The 27,927-nt window shown below is 41.0% G+C and overlaps 1 protein-coding gene across 4 annotated transcripts in view; it reads right to left on the bottom strand.

Moving 5' to 3' along the window:
- The window catches only part of SYNE2 (spectrin repeat containing nuclear envelope protein 2), a 395,759-nt gene that overhangs the window by 291,817 nt on the left and 76,015 nt on the right, over positions 1–27,927 (bottom strand). For all 4 annotated transcript variants that reach the window (XM_069733882.1, XM_069733900.1, XM_069733891.1 and 1 more), the window contains exons 5-14: positions 27,830–27,907; positions 27,661–27,753; positions 25,948–26,123; positions 23,894–24,090; positions 23,657–23,757; positions 5,760–5,861; positions 5,549–5,677; positions 3,189–3,353; positions 2,827–2,939; positions 713–875 (exon numbers count right to left, since the gene is read on the bottom strand). In XM_069733882.1, the coding sequence (XP_069589983.1) occupies positions 713–875; positions 2,827–2,939; positions 3,189–3,353; positions 5,549–5,677; positions 5,760–5,861; positions 23,657–23,757; positions 23,894–24,090; positions 25,948–26,123; positions 27,661–27,753; positions 27,830–27,907 (1,317 nt within the window). The remainder of the gene's footprint in view (positions 1–712; positions 876–2,826; positions 2,940–3,188; positions 3,354–5,548; positions 5,678–5,759; positions 5,862–23,656; positions 23,758–23,893; positions 24,091–25,947; positions 26,124–27,660; positions 27,754–27,829; positions 27,908–27,927) is intronic.

Raw genomic sequence — 27,927 nt, 5'->3', positions numbered from 1 at the left:
TGATGTTCTGCAGCAGCAGGCCTGTGTATAATGATGTTCTGCAGCAGCTGATCTGTGTATAATGATGTTCTGCAGCAGCTGATCTAGGTGTTATGCTGTTCCGCAGCAGCTGAGATGCGTATGATTATGTTGTGCAGCAGCTGAGGTGTGTATGATGATGTTCTGCAGCAGCTGAGGTGTGTATGATGATGTTCTGCAGCAGCTGAGATGCGTATGATGTTCTGCAGCAGCTGAGGTGTGTATTATGATGTTCTGCAGCAGCGGAGATGCATATGATGATGATCTGCACCAGCTGAGGTGGGTATGGCGATGTTCTGCAGCAGCAGAGATGCGCATGATGTTCTGCAGCAGCTGAGATGTGGATGATGATGTTATGCAGCAGCTGAGATGCATATGATGATGTTCTACAGCAGCTAACGTTTGTATGATGATGTTCTGTAGCAGCTGAGGTATTTATGATGATGTTCTGCAGCAGCTGAGATGCATATGATGATGTCCTGCAGCAGCTGAGGTGTATATTATTATGTCCTTCAGCAGCTAAGGTGTATTATGACTTTCAGTAATGGAGGTATGTATTATGAGGTTCTGCAGTAGCTGAGGTGTATTATGAGGTTCAGCAGCAGCTGAGGTGTGTATCATTATTACCTTCAAGTGCGCAATCAACCCAGAGGTGCTGATAATGTAATGTATACAAAGACATCACGTAACTAACCTTGTAATCCTCACTTAGTGCCTCCACATACTCCTGAGATCTGTACTTTACTTTCCAAGACTTTAGCTTCGGTCTCCCTTCCTCCAGGAGAGCGAGTACATAGTATCCGGCACTGCGGTAGTCCACAAGAACAATGAAGTTTGATGCCAATATCTTCTCCAACCTTGAACCCAGAAATAGAATTATCCAGTAAACATATTTATACAGTTTACTGCAATGATTAAGGACATCTGTCTGAAAAGTGTTTTTCATAGTCTTCCCTTGGTGGTTGTGACATTTTTTTGTATATCTCTTTCATATTCATGTTTCTATACTTACCTAATAAATCCTCGTTCTTTGTCCAGAAATATAATTATACAGTAAATATATTTATATAGTATAAAGAAGGGTGTCACCACTTAATAAAATGATATACTGTATATTTTTTGGAAGGAAAAATAAATCACTTAATTCTTGAAACCCCTCTGTCGGCTGAAGGAATATTTAGCCCATCTCTTCATGGCGTACGGGTTCCATCCTACCACTGAGGAACACTATGGTCAGTGTATACCCAGTCTGGAATGGCAGCTGCAACTGAACAGTATATAGGCATAAGGAAAACTGATGGGTTGTGTCCCTATAAGAAGTGGCAGAATGGAATTCTACCAACTGGACTTTCTATTGCCGGTAGTATGGAGTCTCGCCTCCTACGTAGGTGTCTTCGCATGTAACAATTCCCTAAAATTATGTTTTGCTTCTCAAAATCATAAAGGGAATATCCCCCAAATACCAGGAATAGTTTTGTATGTGTTGGCCATAGATAGCTAATCTCTTCTTTTATCGCCAATGGAAGATTTTTCTCGAGTTTTGAATTTTGCTAGCATCCTTGTCTCCAATGGTAGCATGAGATGGTACCCGCAGCCGACTCAGGTGGCACAAGTAGTCCTGTTCCTTCAGGATGGCACATTAATACAATCCATCACAAGAAGCTCTACCAAGTTTCTCAGCACAATCTCAAGAGCAGATACCACGGGCCATTACATGCAAACAGCCGGACTGTGCTGTAGAAGAGCATCAACCCAGCAGCAGGACACTGCATGCGTGCATATTTTTTACAGACTCCATGGTGGTGGCACAAGAGCCTTACGTCCTATAGTGGGACCTGTGTTCACAGTTAACACATTGAAGCTTGATTGCCATTCGCCAGAGAACACCAGAATTGTCATGTCCGTCATTGGTGTCCCGTTCTTTTCACAGATGAGAGCAAGTTCTAAACTAGCATGTAACAAACAAGAGTCTGGAGACGATGTTGTGGACGTTATGCTTCTTGAAACATCGTCCAGTATGACCAGTTTGGCGGCGGCTTGGTGGTGGTCTGGGGAGACATATACTCAAAGGGGTGCACAAACCTCCACATGATAGCCCAAGGTATCCGCATTCTGGTAGGATGAAACCCTCAGTCATTGTCAGACCTTACAATGGTGCGGTGGGCGCTGGGTTCCTCCTAGAGCAGGACAATGCCATCCTCATATGGCCAGAGTGTTTGGACAGTTCTTGGATGATTTACACGTTGATGCCATGCACTGGATCTCACATTCTCCAGAACTGAGGCCTTCTGGGACATTAGAAATTAGTGGATCTGAAGTCATGAAATCGCACCACAGACAGTCCAGGAATCACTGGTGCCTTGATATGGATCTCGAAGGAGACCTCAAGACACCATCTGCCATCCTGTCAGACATTGCAATCACAGGCAGGCTCGTGGGGCCATACATAGTAACTATTGAGATTATGAGTTTCCATGATAAAATCCACACAAATTTGCGGTGTCAACATATAACTTTGATTTTGTGGGTGATTTGGATCCAGCCCTCAGTTCTTTGACAATTTTCGGTTTCCATTGATCATTGATCCATCATTTTGTTGCCAACAAATGAGACCATTATCAGTAAGGAGTTTTATCTTGAATCTTTCATTTATCAAGATCAAATGTGTGACTAATTGATGGTCACATTCCAAGTTCTTTTATAACTACTTTAAACTACGCCCTATATGATAATAATCATAAAAGACGCCCTCTGTAATACAGGTCAAGTCAAACAAGGGTAATCACAGACACAAAGCAGAGCTCCTACCTTGTTTTCATCTCTTCTGTCTTATCAGTGGGCACAATTATGACGCCGTTATCGTCTACATTCTTAAAGGATCCAAGACTCTCCATGTGATTTCTGGCATCCACTATCAAAGCCTGGAGGGATAATGAGAAGAAGTTAGAGCTGAATTTTTAAGCCAAAAATATATATCGGGAGGACCCCATACATATCAGATGGAGATCTATTTCTGCTGGAATCAGCGGTGTATGGAGACATACAGGGCTTTCCAAGATGATTGCATATGATAGATGCTTTTGGATGCTTTTCCTCATACCATTTCTCTCCCTAACCTTCATACCTGCCATGATTTAATAATAACAATGTTACAACATACAATTCCGCACCTTGAAGGCTTCTGACAAAGCTCGGAGTAGAGACATTGTGTTGTAATGAGAGCTGGATTCAGGTAAAGCTTGGGACATCAAAGTTTCAACTTCCGTCAGCCATGTCTCAATACTACCCAGAGGTGGAGGTAAACTCCGATCCAGCTGCATCTTCCATGCTGCAATCTGTATAAGAAGAGCCGATAGAGAATACAGAATACAGAGAAAAGTAATGTATGCCTTATTAAATTCCATCTTCCCATAGAGGACACCCACTTCCTCATCAGTGTCTGGTCGAAATTCATTGGTCTATCTAGAATCGGACATGGCTGCCATATATATATATATAGCATCTCTGCTTCCCATTTTGGACCTTAATAATTAGCTCTCAAAGATCACAATTAAGAGTACCGTATATACTCGAGTATAAGCCGAGATTTTCAGCCCAAATTTTTGCAGAGCACTATATGGCCCAGCTATGGGGAAATATGAACGGTGCAGAGCACTATATGGCACAGCTATGGGGAAATATGAACGGTGCAGAGCGCTATATGGCACAGCTATGGGGAAATATGAACGGTGCAGAGCGCTATATGGCACAGCTATGGGGAAATATGAACGGTGCAGAGCACTATATGGGGCACAGCTATGGGGAAATATGAACGGTGCAGAGCACTATATGGGGCACAGCTATGGGGAAATATGAACGGTGCAGAGCACTATATGGCACAGCTATGGGGAAATATGAATGGTGCAGAGCACTATATGGGGCACAGCTATGGGGAAATATGAACGGTGCAGAGCACTAAATGGCACAGCTATGGGGAAATATGAACGGTGCAGAGCACTATATGGCACAGCTATGGGGAAATATGAACGGTGCAGAGCACTATATGGCACAGCTATGGGGAAATATGAACGGTGCAGAGCACTATATGGCAGAGCTATGGGGCAATATGAACGGTGCAGAGCACTATATGGCACAGCTATGGGGAAATATGAACGGTGCAGAGCACTATATGGCACAGCTATGGGGCAATATGAACGGTGCAGAGCACTATATGGCAGAGCTATGGGGAAATATGAACGGTGCAGAGCACTATATGCCAAAGCTATGGGGAAATATGAACGCTGCAGAGCACTATATGGCAGAGCTATGGGGCAATATGAACGATGCAGAGCGCTATATAGCACAGCTATGGGGAAATAATGAACGGTGCAGAACACTATATGGCACAGCTATGGGGAAATATGAACGGTGCAGAGCACTATATGGCACAGTTATGGGGCAATAATGAACTGCGCAGAGCACTATATGGCACAGCTATGGGGCAATAATGAACGGTGCAGAGCACTATATGGCACAGCTATGGGGCAATAATGAACGGTGCAGAACACTATATGGCACAGCTATGGGGCAATAATGAACGGTGCAGAGCACTATATGGCACAGCTATGGGGAAATAATGAACGGTGCAGAGCACTATATGGCACAGCTATGGGGAAATAATGATCTATTTTTATTTTTGAAATTCACCGGTAAATGCTGCATTTCCACCCTAGGCTTATACTCGAGTCAATAAGTTTTCCCAGTTTTTTGTGGCAAAATTAGGGGGGTCGGCTTATACTCGGGTCGGCTTATACTCGAGTATATACGGTAATTCCCTCCAGTGTAAAGATCATAACTTGCAGATCGGTGAGGGCCACTGGTGGTCCAAACCACTCATATGTACTTGACCATCTATAGGACTACTGAAGATGGCAGAGTACAGGGCTTGGCTATTCGAGGCATTCCCATGCAGTCACCACTCCATTTTGATGGGCATAGGTGGGGTTCCGGTGATTGCTTCATTAAAATAAATGGAAACCCTGAAATAGTTTGAATTTCTGCAAATTCCTCGATGATGAATTGCCTTCATACTATGGCACCAAAGGAGAGACAAATCTGCCCACAGTCTACAGAAGGAATGGTTACAGCTGGCTGCAATTTTACGTGCCCACTCCAAAATGAATAACAGCTCTGAAGCACAAAGTACATCACTAGTAAGTCAGTCACTTGTATTATTTTTTTTTTATACCAAACTGTATCTAGGGACTGGTATTTTCTAAAAGGAGACAACCACTTTAAGGCTAGGCATAGGCATAAAAAGGAAACAATGAGTGAACAACTTTCAAAACTTGCACATATCCTCATTGTTTACAACCACTGAAAAAATTCATGAGCAGGTCTTAATTCTTGTGATGGTCACACACATCCCCTAGGAAAACATTAGAGAAAGAAACCATGGGAAAAATATATAAAATGCAGAAGAAAAAAGTGGGATTTGCCATGGTAATCCTATTAATCCATGGTCATCTTTGCTATGTGCAATTTTTCTCACCTGAGACGTGATATTTTCAAGCGATTGCTTAATACGCAGTTGCTCCTCAGCCTGAAGAGTCTCCACCGCTAATCCAGATATGAAGATTCTTTTTTGTTCGTTAAATTTTCTCATAAATAACAGAATTCCCTAAGAAAGAAAAATAGTAATGATGGATTAGATATATTCCCGTAATCGAGAATTCATCAGTCTGAAATATAAGAGCTTTTACCTGGTATTTTTTCGTATAGGTCTCGTCTTTCATTTCAGAAAATAACTTTTTCAGTGTCTGCTCCTGCTCATTCAACCACTCCATTGTTTTATTCACTCGAGCCTACACAGTAAAAAAATAATCAATTTAACTTCTATAATAACGGAAGATGAGCAGCACTATAGGAAAAGAAAATATGAAAAGATTTACCTAAAATACGTACGTGGTAAGAGGGAGAAGAAGGGCCAAACTCTTTGGGCAGGGGCAGACACTGCTAATATGTGTCTGCTCCCCTATGTCACATATACACACAGACATCTCCAAAAATCTGATTTCTGCACCATTATAGTTTGTAACTTTTTGGAAATAAAAATCTCCAATGTATAGATCTATATCTGTATATGTACCAGTAAATTATGCCTGTAAAGAAGAATCTTATAGATGGTTTTAGGTAAAAGAAATAACAGAGAAGTCTGTGGCTCACTCTTAGGCTGGAGTCACACACAACGTATAAAAATATGCAGAAATGTTCCCTGAACAGTAATCCATATGTCATCCGTTGGCAAGGTATGGCTGCGTATTTTGAGCATGTAAACTTCCGTATGGTATCCGTATGACAAAATGTTCTCGCCGGCTTGCAAAATGGACATATAATGGACCATGGGCTCAGATATTTGTGAAAACATATATACAGTCTCTCTCTCTCTCTATATACAGGTCCTTCTCAAAAAATTAGCATATAGTGTTAAATTTCATTATTTACCATAATGTAATGATTACAATTAAACTTTCATATATTATAGATTCATTATCCACCAACTGAAATTTGTCAGGTCTTTTATTGTTTTAATACTGATGATTTTGGCATACAACTCCTGATAACCCAAAAAACCTGTCTCAATAAATTAGCATATCAAGAAAAGGTTCTCTAAACGACCTATTACCCTAATCTTCTGAATCAACTAATTAACTCTAAACACATGCAAAAGATACCTGAGGCTTTTATAAACTCCCTGCCTGGTTCATTACTCAAAACCCCCATCATGGGTAAGACTAGCGACCTGACAGATGTCAAGAAGGCCATCATTGACACCCTCAAGCAAGAGGGTAAGACCCAGAAAGAAATTTCTCAACAAATAGGCTGTTCCCAGAGTGCTGTATCAAGGCACCTCAATGGTAAGTCTGTTGGAAGGAAACAATGTGGCAGAAAACGCTGTACAACGAGAAGAGGAGACCGGACCCTGAGGAAGATTGTGGAGAAGGACCGATTCCAGACCTTGGGGAACCTGAGGAAGCAGTGGACTGAGTCTGGTGTGGAAACATCCAGAGCCACCGTGCACAGGCGTGTGCAGGAAATGGGCTACAGGTGCCGCATTCCCCAGGTAAAGGCACTTTTGAACCATAAACAGCGGCAGAGGCGCCTGACCTGGGCTACAGAGAAGCAGCACTGGACTGTTGCTAAGTGGTCCCAAGTACTTTTTTCTGATGAAAGCAAATTTTGCATGTCATTCGGAAATCAAGGTGCCAGAGTCTGGAGGAAGACTGGGGAGAAGGAAATGCCAAAATGCCTGAAGTCCAGTGTCAAGTACCCACAGTCAGTGATGGTGTGGGGTGCCATGTCAGCTGCTGGTGTTGGTCCACTGTGTTTCATCAAGGGCAGGGTCAATGCAGCTAGCTATCAGGAGATTTTGGAGCACTTCATGCTTCCATCGGCTGAAATGCTTTATGGAGATGAAGATTTCATTTTTCAGCACGACCTGGCACCTGCTCACAGTGCCAAAACCACTGGTAAATGGTTTACTGACCATGGTATTACTGTGCTCAATTGGCCTGCCAACTCTCCTGACCTGAACCCCATAGAGAATCTGTGGGATATTGTGAAGAGAAAGTTGAGAGACGCAAGACCCAACACTCTGGATGAGCTTAAGGCCGCTATTGAAGCATCCTGGGCCTCCATAACATCTCAGCAGTGTCACAGGCTGATTGCCTCCATGCCACGCCGCATTGAAGCAGTCATTTCTGCCAAAGGATTCCCGACCAAGTATTGAGTGCATAACTGAACATTATTATTTGATGGTTTTTTTGTTTGTTATTAAAAAACACTTTTATTTGATTGGATGGGTGAAATATGCTAATTTATTGAGACAAGTTTTTTGGGTTATCAGGAGTTGTATGCCAAAATCATCAGTATTAAAACAATAAAAGACCTGACAAATTTCAGTTGGTGGATAATGAATCTATAATATATGAAAGTTTAATTGTAATCATTACATTATGGTAAATAATGAAATTTAACACTATATGCTAATTTTTTGAGAAGGACCTGTATATAGCTTTCTGGGCTGATTAAATAAGCTCTTTTTCACTACACAAACGGTGTGCTGCCTCCATCTTTTCTTTTTTATAATTGAGGTTTGGTATTTATATATATATATATATATATATATATATATATATATATATATATATACACACACACAGTTATATGAAAAAGTTTGGGCACCCCTATTAATCTTAAGCTTAATGTTTTATAAAAATTGTTTTTTTTTGCAACAGCTATTTCAGTTTCATATATCTAATAACTGTTGGACACAGTAATGTTTCTGCCTTGAAATGAGATTCATTGTGCTAACAGAAAATGTGCAATCTGCATTCAAACAAAATTTGACAGGTGCATAAGTATGGGCACGTTATCATTTTCTTGTTTTAAATACTCCTACCTACTTTTTACTGACTTACTAAAGCACTTTTTTTGGTTTTCTAACCTCATTGAGCTTTGAACTTCATAGCCAGGTGTATGCAATCATGAGAAAAGCTACTTAAAGTGGCCACTTGCAAGTTGTTCTCCTGTTTAAATCTCCTCTGAAGAGTGGCATCATGGGCTCCTCAAAACAACTGTCTAATGATCTGAAAACAAAAATTATTCAACATAGTTGTTCAGGGGAAGGATACAAAAAGCTGTCTCAGAGATTTAACCTGTCAATTTCCACTGTGAGGAACATAGTAAGGAAATGGAAGAACACAGGTACAGTTCTTGTTAAGGCCAGAAGTGGCAGGCCAAGAAAAACATCAGAAAGGCAGAGAAGAATGGTGAGATCAGTCAAGGACAATCCTCAGACCACCTCCAGAGAGCTGCAACATCAACTTGCTGCAGATGGTGTCACTGTGCATCGGTCAACTATACAACGCACTTTGCACAAGGAGAAGCTGTATGGGAGAGTGATGCGAAAGAAGCCGTTTCTGCAAGCACGCCACAAACAGAGTCGGCTGAGGTATGCAAAAGCACACTTGGAGAAGCCAATTTCTTTTTGGAAGAAGGTCCTGTGGACTGATGAAACCAAGAGTGAGTTGTTTGGTCATACAAAAAGGCATTATGCATGGCGGCCAAAAAACACAGCATTCCAAGAAAAACACTTGCTACCCACAGTAAAAGTTGGTGGAGGTTCCATCATGCTTTGGGGCTGTATGGCCAATGCCAGCACCGGGAATCTTGTTAAAGTTGAGGGACGCATGGATTCCTCTCAGTATCAGCAGATTCTTGACAATAATGTTCATGAATCAGTGACAAAGTTGAAGTTACGCAGGGGATGGATCTTTCAGCAAGACAATGATCCAAAACACCGCTCCAAATCTATTCAGGCATTCATGTAGAGGAACAATTACACTGTTCTGGAATGGCTATCCCAGTCCCCAGACATGAATATCATTGAACATCTGTGGGATCATTTGAAAAGGGCTGTCCATGCTCTGCGACCATCAAACTTAACTGAACTGGAATTGTTTTGTAAAGAGGAATGGTCAAAAATACCTTCATCCAGGATCCAGGAACTCATTAAAAGCTACAGGAAGCGACTAGAGGCTGTGATTTTTGCAAAAGGAGTATCGACTAAATATTAATGTCACTTTTCTGGTGGGGTGCCCATATTGTTTGAATGCAGATTGCACATTTTCTGTTAGTACAATAAACCTCATTTCAAGGCAGAAACATTACTGTGTCCAACAGTTATTAGATATATGAAACAGAAATAGCTGTTTAAAAAAAAACAAATTTTATAAAACATTAAGCTTAAGATTAATAGGGGTGCCCAAACTTTTTCATATAGCTGTATATATATATATATATATATATATATATATATATATATATATATATATATATATATATATATATATATATATACATACATACAGTACAAACAAAAAGTTTGGACACCTTTTCATTTAAAGAGTTTTCTGTATTTTCATGACTATGAAAATTGGAAATTCACACTGAAGGCATCAAAACTATGAATTAACACATGTGGAATTATATACTTAACAAAAAAGTGTGAAACAACTGACAATATCTCTTATATTCTAAGTTCTTCAAAGTAGCCACCTTTTGCTTTGATGACTGCTTTGCACACTCTTGGCATTCTCTTCATGAGTTTCAAGTGGTAGTCACCGGAAATGGTTTTCACTTCACAAGTGTGCCCTGTCAGGTTTAATAAGTGGGATTTCTTGCCTTATAAATGGGGTTGGGACCGTCAGTTGTGTTGAGCAGAAGTCTGGTGGATACACAGCTGATAGTCCTACTGAATAACTGTTAGAATTTGTATTATGGCAAGAAAAAAGCAGCTAAGTAAAGAAAAACGAGTGGCCATCATTACTTTAAGAAATGTAGGTCAATCAGTCCGAAAAATTGGGAAAACTTTGAAAGTGTCCAGAAGTGCAGTTGCAAAAACCATCAAGCGCTGCAAAGAAACTGGCTCACATGAGGACTGCCCCAGGAAAGGAAGACCAAGAGTCACCTCTGCTTCTGAGGATCAGTTTATCCGAGTCACCAGCCTCAGAAATCGCAGGTTAACAGCAGCTCAGATTAGAGACCAGGTCAATGCCACACAGAGTTCTAGCAGCAGACACATCTCTACAACAACTATTAAGAGAAGACTTTGTGCAGCAGGCCTTCATGGTAAAATAGCTGCTAGGAAACCACTGCTAAGGACAGGCAAGAAGCAGAAGAGACTTGTTTGGGCTAAAGAACACAAGGAATGGACATTAGACCAGTGGAAATCTGTGCTTTGGTCTGATGAGTCCAAATTTGAGATCTTTGGTTCCAACCACCGTGTCTTTGTGCGATGCAGAAAAGGTGAACAGATGGACTCTACATGCCTGATTCCCACTGTGAAGCATGACGGAGGAGGTGTGATGGTGTGGGGGTGCTTTGCTGGTGACACAGTTGGGGATTTATTCAAAATTGAAGGCATACTGAACCAACATGGCTACCACAGCATCTTGCAGCGGCATGCTATTCCATCCCGTTTGCGTTTAGGTGGACCATCATTTATTTTTCAACAGGACAATGACCCCAAACACACCTCCAGGCTGTGTAAGGGCTATTTGACCAAGAAGGAGAGTGATGGGGTGCTACGCCAGATGACCTGGCCTCCAGACTCAGCAGACCTGAACCTAATCGAGATGGTTTGGGGTGAGCTGGACCGCAGAATAAAGGCAAAAGGGCCAACAAGTGCTAAGCATCTCTGGGAACTCCTTCAAGATTGTTGGAAGACCATTCCCGGTGACTACCTCTTGAAGCTCATCACGAGAATGCTAAGAGTGTGCAAAGCAGTCATCAAAGGCAAAGGTGACTACTTTGAAGAACCTAGAATATTAGTCATATTTTCAGTTGTTTCACACTTTTTGTTAAGTATATAATTCCACATGTGTTAATTCATAGTTTTGATGCCTTCAGTGTGAATTTACAATTTTCATTTTCATGAAAATACAGAAAAATCTTAAACGAGAAGGTGTGTCCAAACTTTTGGTCTGTACATTGACACACATATATATATATATATGTATATTTATATTTAATACAGAGCTAGATAGCAGAAAAGCCGACAGGATATGACACATGGTTTACAAACAGTAAACCATTTCATATCTGTTATATTTTTACATATTCCTCACTACTAATGTTAGAAGTGTGTGTGTGTGTGTGTGTGTGTGTGTGTGTGTGTGTGTGTGTGTGTGTGTGTGTGTGTGTGTGTGTAAAAATTGGAAGCTCTAGGTGTTAAAATAAAGGGTTAAATCACGGAAAAAACTGGCGTTGGCTCCCGCACAATTTTCTCTGCCAGAGTGGGAAACCCAGTGACTGAGGGCAGATATTAATAGCCTAGAGAGGGACTATGGTTATTGGCCCCCCTGGCTAAAAACATCTGCCCCCAGACACCCCAGAAAAGCCACATCTGTAAGATGCGGTTATTCTGGCACTTAGCTTCTCTCTTCCAACTGCCCTGTGGCATTGGCATATGGAGTAATAAGGGGTTAATGTCACCTTGCTAATGTAAGGTGACATTAAGCCTGGTTAATAATAGAGAGATGTCAATAAGACACCTATCCATTATTAATCCAATAGTAATAAAGGGTTAAATAAACACACACACATTATGAATAAAGTATTTTAATGAAATAAATACACATGGGGTTTTAATATCTTTATTGTACTCTCAATCCAACTGACGACCCTCGATCTTCTGAAAAAATGGAAAAATAAAAGAACACCAATATCCCATACCTGTCCGCAATACAGTCATGTCCCACGATGTAAATCCATCTGAAGTGGTTAAATAATTTTACAACCCGCATCAAAGCCGGGACATGTCAGCTGTTTTGTACAGCTGACATGTGCCCGCAATAGTGGCGGATGAAATCGCGATTCACCCGCCGCTATTAACTAGTTAAATGCCACTGTCAAATGCTGACAGCGGCAATGAGCGGATCGCCGACCCCCATCACATGATCACATGAATGGGGGTCAGCGATGCTTTTGCATAGTAACCATAGAGGTCCTTGAGACCTCTATGGTTACTGATGCCAGTTTGCTGTGAGCGCCACCTTGTGGTCGGCGCTCATAGCAAGCCGGCAATTCAGCTACATAGCAACGATCTGATGATCGCTGCTATGTAGCAGAGCCGATCGAGTTGTGCCAGCTTCTAGCCTCCCATGGAGGCTATTGAAGCATGGCAAAAGTTAAAAAAAAAAATGTTAAAAAAAATATAAAAGTTTAACCCCTTTACCCCCAAGGGTGGTTTGCACGTTAATGACCGGGCCAATTTTTACAATTCTGACCACTGTCCCTTTGTGAGGTTATAACTCTGGAATGCTTCAACGGATCCCAGTGATTCTGACATTGTTTTCTCGTGACATATTGTACTTCATGACAATGGTAAAATTTCTTTGATATTACCTGCGTTTATTTGTGAAAAAAACGGAAATATGGCGAAAATTTTGAAAATTTCACAATTTTCCAACTTTGAATTTTTATGCAATTAAATCACAGAGATATGTCACACAAAATACTTAATAAGTAACATTTCCCACATGTCTACTTTACATCAGCACAATTTTGGAACCAAAATTTTTTTTTGTTAGGGAGTTATAAGGGTTAAAATTTGACCAGCAATTTCACATTTCTACAACACCATTTTATTTTAGGGACCACATCTCATTTGAAGTCATTTTGAGGGGTCTATATGATAGAAAATACCCAAGTGTGACACCATTCTAAAAACTACACCCCTCAAGGTGCTCAAAACCATATTCAAGAAGTTTATTAACCCTTCTGGTGCTTCACAGGAATTTTTTGAATGTTTAAATAAAAATGAACATTTAACTTTTTTTCACAAAAAATTTAATTCAGCTCCAATTTGTTTAATTTTACCAAGGGTAACAGGAGAAAATAGACCCCAAACATTGTTGTACAATTTGTCCTGAGCACGACAATACCCCACATGTGGGGGTAAACCACTGTTTGGGCGCATGGCAGAGCTCGGAAGCGAAGGAGCGCCATTTGACTTTTCAATGCAAAATTGACTGGAATTGAGATGGGACGCCATGTTTCGTTTGGAGAGCCCCTGATGTGCCTAAACATTGAAACCCCCCACAAGTGACACCATTTTGGAAAGTAGACCCCTTAAGGAACTTATCTAGATGTGTGGTGAGCACTTTGACCCACCAAGTGCTTCACAGAAGTTTATAATGCAGAACCGTAAAAATAAAAAATCATATTTTTTCACAAAAATTAAACTTTCTGCCCCCAATTTTTTATTTTCCCAAGGGTAAGAGAAGAAATTGGACCCCAAAAGTTGTTATACAATTTGTCCTGAGTACGCTGATACCCCATATGTGGGGGTAAACCACTGTTTGGGCGGATGGGAGAGCCCGGAAGGGAAGGAGAGCCGTTTGACTTTTCAATGCAAAATTGACAGGAATTGAGATGGGACGCAATGTTGCGTTTGGAGAGCCCCTGATGTGCCTAAACATTGAAACCCCCCACAAGTGACACCATTTTGGAAAGTAGACCCCTTAAGGAACTTATCTAGATGTGTGGTGAGCACTTTGACCCACCAAGGGCTTCACAGAAGTTTATAATGGAGAGCCGTAAAAATAAAACAAAAATTTTTTCCCACAAAAATTATTTTTTAGCCCCCAGTTTTGTATTTTCCCGAGGGTAACAGGAGAAATTGGACCCCAAAATTTGTTGTCCAATTTGTTCTGAGTGCGCTGATACCCCATATGTGGGGGGGAACCACTGTTTGGGCGCATGGGAGGGCTCGGAAGGGAAGGAGCTCCATTTGGAATGCAGGCTTAGATGGAATGGTCTGCAGGTGTCACATTGCATTTGCAGAGCCCCTAATGTACCGAAACAGTAGAAACCCCCCACAAGTGACACCATTTTGGAAACTAGACCCCCAAAGGAACTCATCTAGATGTGTTGTGAGAGCTTTGAACCCCCAAGTGTTTCACTACAGTTTGTAACGCAGAGCCGTGAAAATTGAAAAAAAAAATCTTTCCCCCCAAAATTATTTTTTAGCCCCCAGTTTTGTATTTTCCCGAGGGTAAGAGGAGAAATTTGACCCCAAAAGTTGTTGTCCAATTTGTCCTGAGTACGCTGATACCCCATATGTTGGGGGGAACCACCGTTTGGGCGCATGGGAGGGCTCGGAAGGGAAGGAGTGCCATTTGGAATGCAGACTTAGATGGAATGGTCTGCAGGCGTCACATTGCGTTTGCAGAACCCCTAATGTACCTAAACAGTAGAAATCCCCCACAAGTGACCCCATATTGGAAACTAGACCCCCATGGAACTTATCTAGATGTAAAACTAGAAGTTAGGCCACCGCGCTACCTTTCTCCTAAATAATAAATATAGTGAACTAAAAAATACCCACAAAACGATTAAAATAAAGCACTTACTTAGTGGTTGAAGTGCCAGAACTTGGACTGCGGAGACTTGGTGGAGCGCTGAGGAGGTGAAGGCAGCCGCTCCTCCGTGAGTCCGAGGTGAGGAGGTCCGGACGGCAGCGTGAAGCGACAGGCCCGAGGGGAGCGTCCTCCCTATTGGCGCCTGGCTGCCACGCGCACGCCGGGAATGTAGACAAGCGGCGTCCTGGGCAGGGGCGCCGCTACACTGCGACGGGGAATAGGGGGGCGTGGTCTGGGTGACGTCACCCGGAGCTACAAGAAAATGGAGCAGAAGACGGGTGCCGAACAGGGCCTCTATTGCCTACGCGTTTCGAAGGTCACCGGACCTTCTTCGTCAGGGCTAGAGGTCCCTGGCTGTCTGCTGCTCTATATAGGATATAAAGGCGCCGCCCACTATTCAAAGGAAAAACTAAATGCATATGTGTGCGTGAGAGTGTCGCTAGGCTACAGGGAGAGGCTGTAAACTTATAAGCCCATGGACCTAATGGGATACCTTAGAATAATAGGTGGTTTATGCTGCTATGTACTAATCTTAAAAATTTTATTTAATAAATACATTAAAAAACCTATATTTGAAAGAGACAATTACTATAGAAATATATAAAAGAAGGAGGGGGGAATTTTTATATATAATTTATTAAAAAAGGGGGGAAGGAAAGGAAAAGAATACTGATAAAAAGTCATACATAAATAAATAACTATTTGAAAGAATAAAGCTCCAATTCATGATTGAGACCCTTAGGGGCCAGGCTGTCCAGCATAAAAATCCACCTTGATTCGGTGCGTGACATTAATTTTATGTAGTCGCCTCCCCTCCAGTTTTTTTTAACTACTTGGATGCCGCAGAATATTAATCCCTTAGTGGACCTACCGTGGTATTCCCTGAAATGCCTGGAAAGGGGGTGGCCAATAAAGCCTTTTTCTATATTATTAAAATGTTCTTTCAAACGGTCCCTCAGTTTACGTTTAGTGCGACCCACGTAAATTTTACCGCAGGGGCATTTGATCAAGTAGATGACTCCTGACGACCAGCATGAAATTTGGTCTTTAATAGTAAATTCCTGAGTGGCGTTAGAATTAAAAAATTTTAGCTGTTTTATTTTTTTAAAATTTGTACGCACACAGCAGGAACAAGTGCCACAAGGTACAAAGCCTGGATTCTTTGAGGATATACTCTTGGCAGGGCCCTTGTTGGTAGTTGGAGCTATAATGTTACCTATTGTTTGTGATTTTTTAAAAACAAATTTGGGGCGTTTTGGTAGCAGTTCCCCTATCACTTTGTCCGACTGGAGGATTGACCAGTGTTTATAAATAATTTTAGTAAACTGTTTGTATCCATGATGGAACTGCGTAATAATAGGTAACTGATGAATTTGTTTAGGGATATCAGTTGGAATAGATTTATCCCTCGTTGTTCTCTGTACTAGGGTATCCCTCAATGTTTCATAGACCTCCTGATTAGCCACATCCAGCAGGTCTTTGGGGTATCCTTTTTCCAGAAATTTCTTGGTAAGTTGTTCTGCTTCTATTATATAATCTTGTTTTTTAGTGCAATTACGTCTTACCCGGGTAAATTGACTTTTGGGGATATTAGTCAACCAAATCGGTAGATGACAACTATTAATGTCAATAAATCCATTAGAGTCTACTGGTTTATGGTGGCATTTAGTTAATATATTTTATTTATTTTGGAACATAATTATTTTACCCATGATGGCCAATTTTACCTCCAAACACGGGGCACGGCTATGGGCACTTGTTTCGCTCCCAGCTACGCAAACATCTATGTAGCCAAGTGGGAGGAGCTACATATTTCGCTCACAAAAAGCCCCAATACTGGTTTGATCATGTGGGGGCGTTTTATCGATGATATACTATTCATCTGGAACGGCCCCCAAAGAGAATTAGAAGTATTTATTGCCAACCTCAACTCTAATGACTTTGGGCTGGAATTTACGGCCACTACCAGCAAATCCGAAATCAATTTTTTAGACCTAAACATCTTTATTGAAAATAACCGGATATTAACTAAATGCCACCATAAACCAGTAGACTCTAATGGATTTATTGACATTAATAGTTGTCATCTACCGATTTGGTTGACTAATATCCCCAAAAGTCAATTTACCCGGGTAAGACGTAATTGCACTAAAAAACAAGATTATATAATAGAAGCAGAACAACTTACCAAGAAATTTCTGGAAAAAGGATACCCCAAAGACCTGCTGGATGTGGCTAATCAGGAGGTCTATGAAACATCGAGGGATACCCTAGTACAGAGAACAACGAGGGATAAATCTATCCCAACTGATATCCCTAAACAAATTCATCAGTTACCTATTATTACGCAGTTCCATCATGGATACAAACAGTTTACTAAAATTATTTATAAACACTGGTCAATCCTCCAGTCGGACAAAGTGATAGGGGAACTGCTACCAAAACGCCCCAAATTTGTTTTTAAAAAAATCACAAACAATAGGTAACATTATAGCTCCAGCTACCAACAAGGGCCCTGCCAAGAGTATATCCTCAAAGAATCCAGGCTTTGTACCTTGTGGCACTTGTTCCTGCTGTGTGCGTACAAATTTAAAAAAAATAAAACAGCTAAAAAATTTTAATTCTAACGCCACTCAGAAATTTACTATTAAAGACCAAATTTCATGCTGGTCGTCAGGAGTCATCTACTTGATCAAATGCCCCTGCGGTAAAATTTACGTGGGTCGCACTAAACGTAAACTGAGGGACCGTTTGAAAGAACATTTTAATAATATAGAAAAAGGCTTTATTGGCCACCCCCTTTCCAGGCATTTCAGGGAATACCACGGTAGGTCCACTAAGGGATTAATATTCTGCGGCATCCAAGTAGTTAAAAAAAACTGGAGGGGAGGCGACTACATAAAATTAATGTCACGCACCGAATCAAGGTGGATTTTTATGCTGGACAGCCTGGCCCCTAAGGGTCTCAATCATGAATTGGAGCTTTATGCTTTCAAATAGTTATTTATTTATGTATGACTTTTTATCAGTATTCTTTTCCTTTCCTTCCCCCCTTTTTTAATAAATTATATATAAAAATTCCCCCCTCCTTCTTTTATATATTTCTATAGTAATTGTCTCTTTCAAATATAGGTTTTTTAATGTATTTATTAAATAAAATTTTTAAGATTAGTACATAGCAGCATAAACCACCTATTATTCTAAGGTATCCCATTAGGTCCATGGGCTTATAAGTTTACAGCCTCTCCCTGTAGCCTAGCGACACTCTCACGCACACATATGCATTTAGATTTTCCTTTGAATAGTGGGCGGCGCCTTTATATCCTATATAGAGCAGCAGACAGCCAGGGACCTCTAGCCCTGACGAAGAAGGTCCGGTGACCTTCGAAACGCGTAGGCAATAGAGGCCCTGTTCGGCACCCGTCTTCTGCTCCATTTTCTTGTAGCTCCGGGTGACGTCACCCAGACCACGCCCCCCTATTCCCCGTCGCAGTGTAGCGGCGCCCCTGGCCAGGACGCCGCTTGTCTACATTCCTGGCGTGCGCGTGGCAGCCAGGCGCCAATAGGGAGGACGCTCCCCTCGAGCCTGTCGCTTCACGCTGCCGTCCGGACCTCCTCACCTCGGACTCACGGAGGAGCGGCTGCCTTCACCTCCTCAGCGCTCCACCAAGTCTCAGCAGTCCAAGTTCTGGCACTTCAACCACTAAGTAAGTGCTTTATTTTAATCCTTTTGTGGGTATTTTTTAGTTCACTATATTTATTATTTAGGAGAAAGGTAGCGCGGTGGCCTAACTTCTAGTTTTACTCTTTTGCATATATATGACAGGCTTGGCGCAGTAGCCGTCTAGGCACCAGCAGCTTCCCCCACTCCTACACCCACTATCATTTGGAGCGCCGGTGTATTTATTATATTACTTATCTAGATGTGTTGTGAGAACTTTGAACCCCCAAGTGTTTCACTACAGTTTATAACGCAGAGCCGTGAAAATAAAAAATCTTTTTTTTTCCCACAAAAATTATTTTTTAGCCCCCAGTTTTGTATTTTCCCAAGGGTAACAGGAGAAATTGGACCCCAAAAGTTGTTGTCCTATTTGTCCTGAGTACGCTGATACCCCATATGTTGGGGTAAACCCCTGTTTGGGCACACGGGAGAGCTCGGAAGGGAAGGAGCACTGTTTTACTTTTTCAACGCAGAATTGGCTGGAATTGAGATCGGACGCCATGTTGCATTTGGAGAGCCCCTGATGTGCCTAAACAGTGGAAACCCCCCAATTATAACTGAAACCCTAATCCAAACACACCCCTAACCCTAATCCCAACAGTAACCCTAACCACACCTCTAACCCTGACACACACCTAACCCTAATCCCAACCCTATTCCCAACAGTAAATGTAATCTAAACCCTAACCGTAACTTTAGCCCCAACCCTAACTGTAGCCTTAACCCTAGCCCCAACCCTAACTTTAGCCCCAACCCAAACTGTAGCCCTAACCCTAGCCCTAACCCTAACCCTAGCCCTAACCCTAGCCCTAACCCTAGCCCTAACCCTAGCTCTAACCCTAGCCCTAGCCCAAACCCTAACCCTAGCCCTAACCCTAGCCCTAACCCTAGCCCTAATGGAAAAATGGAAATAAATACATTTTTTTAATTTTTCACTAACTAAGGGGGTGATGAAGGGGGGTTTGATTTACTTTTATAGCAGGTTTTTTAGCGGATTTTTATGATTGGCAGCCGTCACACACTGAAAGACGCTTTTTATTGCAAAAAATATTTTTTGCATTACCACATTTTGAGAGCTATAATTTTTCCATATTTTGGTTCACAGAGTCATTTGAGATCTTGTTTTTTGCGGGACGAGTTGACGTTTTTATTGGTAACATTTTCGGGCACGTTACATTTTTTGATCGCTTTTTATTCCGATTTTTGCGAGGCAGAATGACCAAAAACCAGCTATTCATGAATTTCTTTTGGGGGAGGCGTTTATACCGTTCCGCATTTGGTAAAATTGATAAAGCAGTTTTATTCTTCGGGTCAGTACGATTACAGCGACACCTCATTTATATCTTTTTTTATGTTTTGGCGCTTTTATACGATAAAAACTATTTTATAGAAAAAATAATTATTTTTGCATCGCTTTATTCTCAGGACTATAACTTTTTTTTTTTTTGCTGATGATGCTGTATGGCGGCTCGTTTTTTGCGGGACAAGATGACGCTTTCAGCGGTATCATGGTTATTTATATCTGTCTTTTTGATCGCGTGTTATTCCACTTTTTGTTCGGCGGTATGATAATAAAGCGTTGTTTTTTGCCTCGTTTTTTTTTTTTTTGTCTTACGGTGTTTACTGAAGGGGTTAACTAGTGGGCCAGTTTTATAGGTTGGGCCGTTACGGACGCGGCGATACTAAATATGTGTACTTTTATTGTTTGTTTTTTTTTATTTAGATAAAGAAATGTATTTAGGGGAATAATATTTTTTTTTTTTTTTCATTATTTAGGAATATTTTTTTTTTACACATTTTGAAAAATTTTTTTTTACTTTTTTACATTGTCCCAGGGGGGGACATCACAGATCAGTGATCTGACAGTGTGCACAGCACTCTGTCAGATCACTGATCTGACATGCAGCGCTGCAGCCTTCACAGTGCCTGCTCTAAGCATGCTCTGTGAAGCCACCTCCCTCCTTGCAGGACGCGGATCCGCGGCTATCTTGGATCCGGGGCTGGAGGAAGCAGGGAGGGAGGTGAGACCATCGCAGCAACGCGATCACATCGCGTTGCTGCGGGGGGCTCAGGGAAGCCCGCAGGGAGCCCCCTCCCTGCGGGAAGCTTCCCTATACCGCCGGCACATCGCGATCATCTTTGATCGCGGTGTGCCAGGGGTTAATGTGCCGGGGGCGGTCCGTGACCGCTCCTGGCACATAGTGCCGGATGTCAGCTGCGATAAACAGCTGACACCCGGCCGCGATCGGCGGCGCTCCCCCCGTGAGCGCCGCCGATCGCGCTGGACGTACTATCCCGTCCGTGGTCATGGGGGCCCACCCTACCTCGACGGGATAGTACGTCCCATGTCAGAAAGGGGTTAAATCACCTCCCTTTCGCCCCATTCAAAATAAAACAATAAAAAAAAAAAAATCAAACCTACACATATTAAGTATTGCCGCGCTCAGAATCGCCCAATCTATCAAGAAAAAAAAGCTAAACGGCGTAGCGAGAAAAAAATTAGAAACGCCAGAATTACGCTTTTTTGATCGCCGCAACATTGCATTAAAATGCAATAACGGGCGATCAAAAGAACGTATCTGCACAAAAGTGGTATCAATAAAAATGTCAGCTTGGACTGCAAAAAATAAGCCCTCAACTGACCCCAGATCACAAAAAATGGAGACGCTACGAGTATCGGAAAATGGCGCAATTTTTATTTATTTATTTTTTTTTAGCAAAGTTTGGGATTTGTTTTCACCACTTAGCTAAAAAAGAACCTAGACATGTTTGGTGTCTATGAACTCGTAATGACCTATTGTCAGGTCAGTTTTAGCATTTAGTGAACCTAGTAAAAAAGCCAAACAAAAAACAAGTGTGGGATTGCACTTTTTTTGCAATTTCACCGAACTTGGAATTTTTTTCCCGTTTTCTAGTACACGACATGGTAAAACCAATGATGTCGTTTCAAAAGTACAACTCGTTTCGCAAAAAATAAGCCCTCACATGGCCATATTGATGGAAAAATAAAAAAGTTATGGCTCTGGGAAGGAAGGGAACGAAAAGCGAACACGGAAAAACGGAAAATCCCAAGGTCATGAAGGGGTTAATGTCACTTTACATTAGCAAGGTGACATAAACCCCTTATTACCCCATATCCCACCGCTACTCAGGAGTGGGAAGAGGGTGGCTAGGTGCCAAAATAGGCGCATCTCACAGGTGCGCCTTTTCTGGGGTGGATGGGGGCAGATGTTTTTAGCCGGGGGGGGGGCAGATGTTTTTAGCCGGGGGGGGGGGGGGGGGGGGGCAATAACCATGGTCTCTCTCTAGGCTATTAATATCTGCCCTCAGTCACTGGCTTTCCCACTCTGGCGGAGAAAATTGCACGGGAGCCCACACCAGTTTTTTCCGTGATTTAACCCTTTATTTTTAACACCTAGAGCTCCCAAATACATACAGACACTTCTAACATTATTAGTGAAGAATACGTAAAAATATAATTGATATGAGATGGTTTACTGTATGTAAACCAGGTCTCATATCCTGTCGGGTTTGAGAAGGAGATAGCAAATGCCAGCAATTGAATTACCGGCTTTTAAGCTATCTAGCGCTGCATGAAATATAAATATATATATGTGTGCGTTGTGTCAATGACATATATATACACCTAAATATATATACACTGTGTGTATATATATATGTACTGTATATATATACCTATTCTATGTGTACACATTTATTTTATCTATTCTATTCTAACCTGTCAGTGTGATTTTACTGTACACAGCGCTGAATTATCGGCTTTTCTATAGAACACCGCTGCGTATTTCTCTCACATGCATGATCCGTGTGTAATCCGTATTTTTCTCACGCCCATAGACTTTCATTGGCGGATTTTTTGCGCAATACGGTGACAAACGCAGCATGCTGCGATTTTCTCAGCCCGTAAAATACGGCCGAGACATATACAGCAGATAGGAGCTGCCCCATAGAGAAACATTGGTCCGTGTGTAATGCGTCTTTTTTGCGCCTCTCGCTCGTCCGTACTCCTCTCTAGTGTGACCCCGGCCTCAATGTTTCTGCCTTCCATAGCACAGGTCCTAAGTTTTAGTCCTGGCAAAAACTAACTACATGAAGATGTTAAGAATAAAATAAATATATAAAAGCAAATCTTCACTGGGAGACATGTGTATGACTTGACCTCTTAGGTCCTATCAGAAAGGAATATTTTTCAGAGAGTATTAAAAGTGGCCTAAAATCTAATGATTAAAAATATCGGTCCCAACTAATTGAAATTTGTTACATCAAAGTCATAGGCCTATATTTATTAATCAATCTAAATTCGGTTTTTGCATAAACTATGCTTTAAGTCACAAATCAAGGAATATGCTAAAGTTGCATAAAAAAAAATGTGCAACATTTATAGCAATGCACAAACTTTAAAGGAAGCAATGTCTTCGATGAGTGGGTAACGTCTCCAAGTTTTAGATCGATTTTCTAAGAAATCAGAATTTAGCTTTTCTGAGGCCCAGACTGTCCTAAAATGCACCAAATAAATTTTTTTTTTCAGTTAAGCTGTGTGTTAAGAAGTGTAGGGGCACCATACTGTGTGTGGCGAATGTGCTAAGGCACCACCTTACCTGATGGAGGACATCATACTGTGTGTGCGGGATTCTACTGCAGGGAAATCATAACGTATGCTGGAGCTGTCATACTATGAGCGGCAGAAGCTATGAGGGCATAATACTGCATGGGGGCATCATACTGTGTGTTGAGGGATGTGGGGGCATCATACTGTGCGTGGTGGAATGTACCGTGGCGGCATTATTCTTTGTGGGGGGACTATGGCAATATCATACTGTGTGTCAGGGGCATCATACTGTGTCTAGTAAATACTGAAGTGAGCCCTTACAGCACTGCAAAAAAAATATAAAAAATAAAGGAAACATTTTCCTGGAATTAAATCTCATACCGACAAATCTTTTGTAGGCTCCTCCATGTTTTTGGAATACTGTAAAAATTGTGCCACGTACGTCATAATTGACTTTTCATCAGGGTTTAAAGCAATAAGATCTAATGAACAAAAGGAAAAATATGGATGACAATCGCTTTTAGGATATAATAAATATTTCTGATTGGTTTGGATTTACAAGGATTCATCGGAACAAGTGCTGTATGATACACTGTTTCATAAAAAAGATATCTGTACCTTCCGGTTCTATCAGTTTGGGGATTTTTAGCTCATTTTCTGCTATTGTGAACGCCTCTTGCAATTTTTCCTCATTGGACTTTTCCTGTAACTTGTCCATATCGATGAGGTCCGGTCTTAAGGATTGAATAATTGTCAAAAAAGCCATGCCGTTTTTCCAGCTGGACTTAAAATCTGTTATATTAATGGATCCCACCCTGCAAAAAATAAAATTATTCATTATGTACTTGACAGTAGACCAAAAAATGGGGCAAATTATTACGTAAGCTCCGCCATACCGTAATCACAGAAACCCAAAAGAAAAATGGACACTCGAGCTAATAAAATACTAGAAAGTTTATTGAGATTACTCTAAAAGTTATATTCAATCAACAAATACAGATTTATAGTAAAATAAGGATGCAAAATAGAAGAAAGTGGACAACAACCTAGTGCCACGTACAGGAAAAGAACAATGCAGGTTAAATATGTAAGCCACTACGTATTTCATACAGGACTACTCAAACACAAATCATCTCAAAATTATACGGAAAAACGAATTGAAAATTAAATAACAGAATACTATTTGTGGGCTAATGGTTCAAACTACCATACCAGATCCAAATCTAATATAGGATAATGGAGACATGTGTAAAGTGCCAATAGTGCAATATACAGTATGTAATACCAATAAACGCCACAATGGCGACAGCACTATACAAAAAAACCTCACTGGGGGCACATAATATAAAACACAATACCCATATACTCAAATAGAATGATTATTCATTGTATTTATCCTCTTATAACTGCACATATAGGCTGACCAATATACACAAATGTGCTAAAGATATAATTATGTCACAGCATATACAAATTCAATGCCTGATAAAAGAGAAAAACCGCAGCCATATACAAAGGGAAGAAATCCCAATACAAAGAGGGGAAAAGAGATCGATATGATGGATGAACCAACCTGCTCCTGATCGCGGGATGAAAAACCCCAACGCGCATTTCGCACTTGTGGCTTCCTCGAGGGGACTTGACAGTCATACATCCAATGCTAACATACAGTATCTATATACAGTATTCACTTGTATGCATGAAATACAAAGACTACAAGATCAGCTTGATCAAGGTAGATGTTCTGCCTATAAAGGGGCCCCTCATCTACCATGTGCCATTTATAATGCTTAGTCCCAGAGGGCATTTAGGGTATCGTTAGGTACCAGAAAGTGGGTATCACCCCAATCTCTGCACCCATAAGCAAGAAAAAGAAGTGTGTCTAAAATACCAAACAAGATGCGCCATACTGACCAACCTATAAATGCATCCTTTGACACTACTGCCGCTTCGCCTCCCCACCAACCCCCGACACCCTACTACTGCCAGACCGGAAGAGGTGACATTCCAACTACATCTCAACTACCAGTTACTAGAGTTAAGCAAAAAGACTCGCAGGACCCTTGTCCTTGTCCAGCCACCATGTCAGTAGTCCATGGCCGCCGAAATCAGAGCTCTGCGAATCTCTTCCGACTTGTGGCATCCCTGGCACCTCTTCTGAATAGTAGGACAGGTAACATCATGACATTGCGGTGTGCCACCTGAATGATATTGTGGATGCCTACTAATCAAACTAGGTGCTGGGAATGCCACCGATGGTAGGAAGATTGCAGAGCTCTGGTCCGACAAACATAAAAGACGTGGATGTTAGATCAGGGTCCTACAAATGTTTTTGCTCAGCTCCACCAGTCACCTGACCATACAGCCAATCATTGACACCTCAGCGGTCCAGGGACTGGTGGTCATGACATATTCTCTTCCAATCTGGCAAATTGTGGAAGCAGCAGTGCTAGAGTGGAGGGTGGTTTCTGGTGAAAGAAGGGAAGTAGGTCTTCTTTGTTTATTTTAGAAGCATCTCTTCATTTTACAAAAAAGACCATAAAATCACTTTGACATTGAATCAAATCATATTGCTGCTGTGTGGCCCTGTAGCAGAGGCGATCTAACCTTGCTTAGTTCCATACCATCATTCTCAATGACAATCTAGTGACCTTTTATCTCTGCACACTTACTGAGCGCACCGATCCTGTGCCCACTGCAAAAGCGCTTTCTTTGCAGAAGTCTGCCACCTAGATTTTGCGCTTCTTTTAGGCGATGGGCTTGCAGTTGGGGAGGCTCCATTTTTCGTCTCACATTTCACTGGTTGCTGTTCCTCTGCACTTGCCAAAATGCTTGCCAGACCTTCGATCTAAAATAAACCCAGATATATCACATTTTTAATTAACTCTGTTACATGCATTTATGGCTTTATCAGAATATACATTGTTTACATTTATAAAACATAGGACAATTAATAATAATGAAAAATTCATGGGCTCAATTGGACAAACCTAAGGAGGCCGATTACAGCGAGTTACATCCTACATATTTGTAGACAAGGATGAATTAATATGGCTTTAAGGTGATACAGAAAAACCTTTTTATGACCCAAAAATTCAGAACTCTTATGATGAAGAATTTTGACCAAATTCAAACTTTTCCAATTATTATTGAATCTTTTCATCCAAACTAGGACACTTCCATCACCACGTACTGCTTATATATGGGATGGATCCCAAATTTTCCAGGATGCTCAGAAATAATTTTCATCACGGCCATTTTCTTTTTTTTATAATACCCCAAATCACTAACCATGAATGGATCCATGCTGCAATAATAGCGGTGCAATAACAATAAGTCTCAGCTTTTAAAAAAAAAAAAAACAGTGCAACTCTTATATGTTGGCTGTTTCTAGTATGGCCATTCAGACTCAATCACTTAGGTAGGGATGAGCTGCAATAACAGGCATGGCCTGTAGATAAGAGTAGTTCTGTTACTGAAAGAAATTTAAAAAAAAACAAACAGAACATACAAAAAGCGTTTTTGCCTTTTCGCTTTTCCTCCTCTTTTGTAAGAGACATAATTTTTTTTTTTCCGTCTACATTTTTAATTCCACCATTAACTCTACCATAAAATGTACAGAAGAACAGTGGCAGGGACATAGTATCATATATATGTGTGTTCCATTGACGGAGCTGTGGGAGGGCTTGTAATATGCGTGTCAGCATGTAAGATTAATTGATACCATTTTGGATAATATTTTTATTTCATTTTTGGGAGAAAAGTGTGGTGACTGAAAAATGCCAATTCTGCAGTTTCAATGTATTTACTACGTTTCATTGTTTCCCTTATGGGATAAATATTTCTATATTTTATAAATTCGGGCAATTACTCACACTGCGATACCAACTATGTTAATTTTTTTTGAACATTTTGCCATTTACGTTTGGGGAAAAGTAGGTGGAGGAAATTAAACTTTTACATTTTATTTAAAACTTTTTTAGATATATATATTTTGACTTACTTTATTAGTCCCCTTAAGGGACTTGAACCTGCGATCTCTTGATTAATTTTCTACAACAGACTCCAAAATTCTAGTATTGCAGTCTATTGTATAATTACTGCTTTGCGCACAGAACAATCATGTTAACGATCACTCTGCACAACCAGAATTTTGGTTGGCCCATCTAAACAGACCATTAGCCAATCAGCGGTTGTTTAATGGCCGCGGTTGACTTTTCTAAATGGGTTAACTTGTCGTAAACTGAGACATCTGCTTAAAAGACAACAGTAATTTCTGTAAATTTATGGTTACTATTCTTATAGGTTCTTGTTGAAACTTGGACGAAAATGATTTGAAATTTAATCTCAAACTAAATCTTTGCAAACAATACACAGATACTTACATGAAAATGTAAAATGATTTGCCAAATTAGGCCAAGCACAATAGACGGTTTCCCGCTAATGATATCTTCCACGTGAATATTTATGAGCTTGATCTAGAAAATAATAACGTAGTTTAGAAAGTATTTCTTACATTTCTTAATTGCACTGAGAAATAAGCGGAATACTCACAGAGCGGCTCCCTAGAAAGTTCAGGGCAGATTCTATGTCACTTCTGGCCTGAAAGAGGTTTTTGCCTTTCTCACGAGGCTGTAAAATAGATGTTGGTA

The sequence above is a fragment of the Ranitomeya imitator genome, chromosome 1 (assembly GCF_032444005.1).
Source record: "Ranitomeya imitator isolate aRanImi1 chromosome 1, aRanImi1.pri, whole genome shotgun sequence".
In the NCBI taxonomy this organism is placed as follows: Eukaryota; Metazoa; Chordata; class Amphibia; order Anura; family Dendrobatidae; genus Ranitomeya; species Ranitomeya imitator.
The sequence above is the reverse complement of the archived record's forward strand: the minus strand, read 5'-3'. Positions and strand labels throughout refer to the sequence as shown.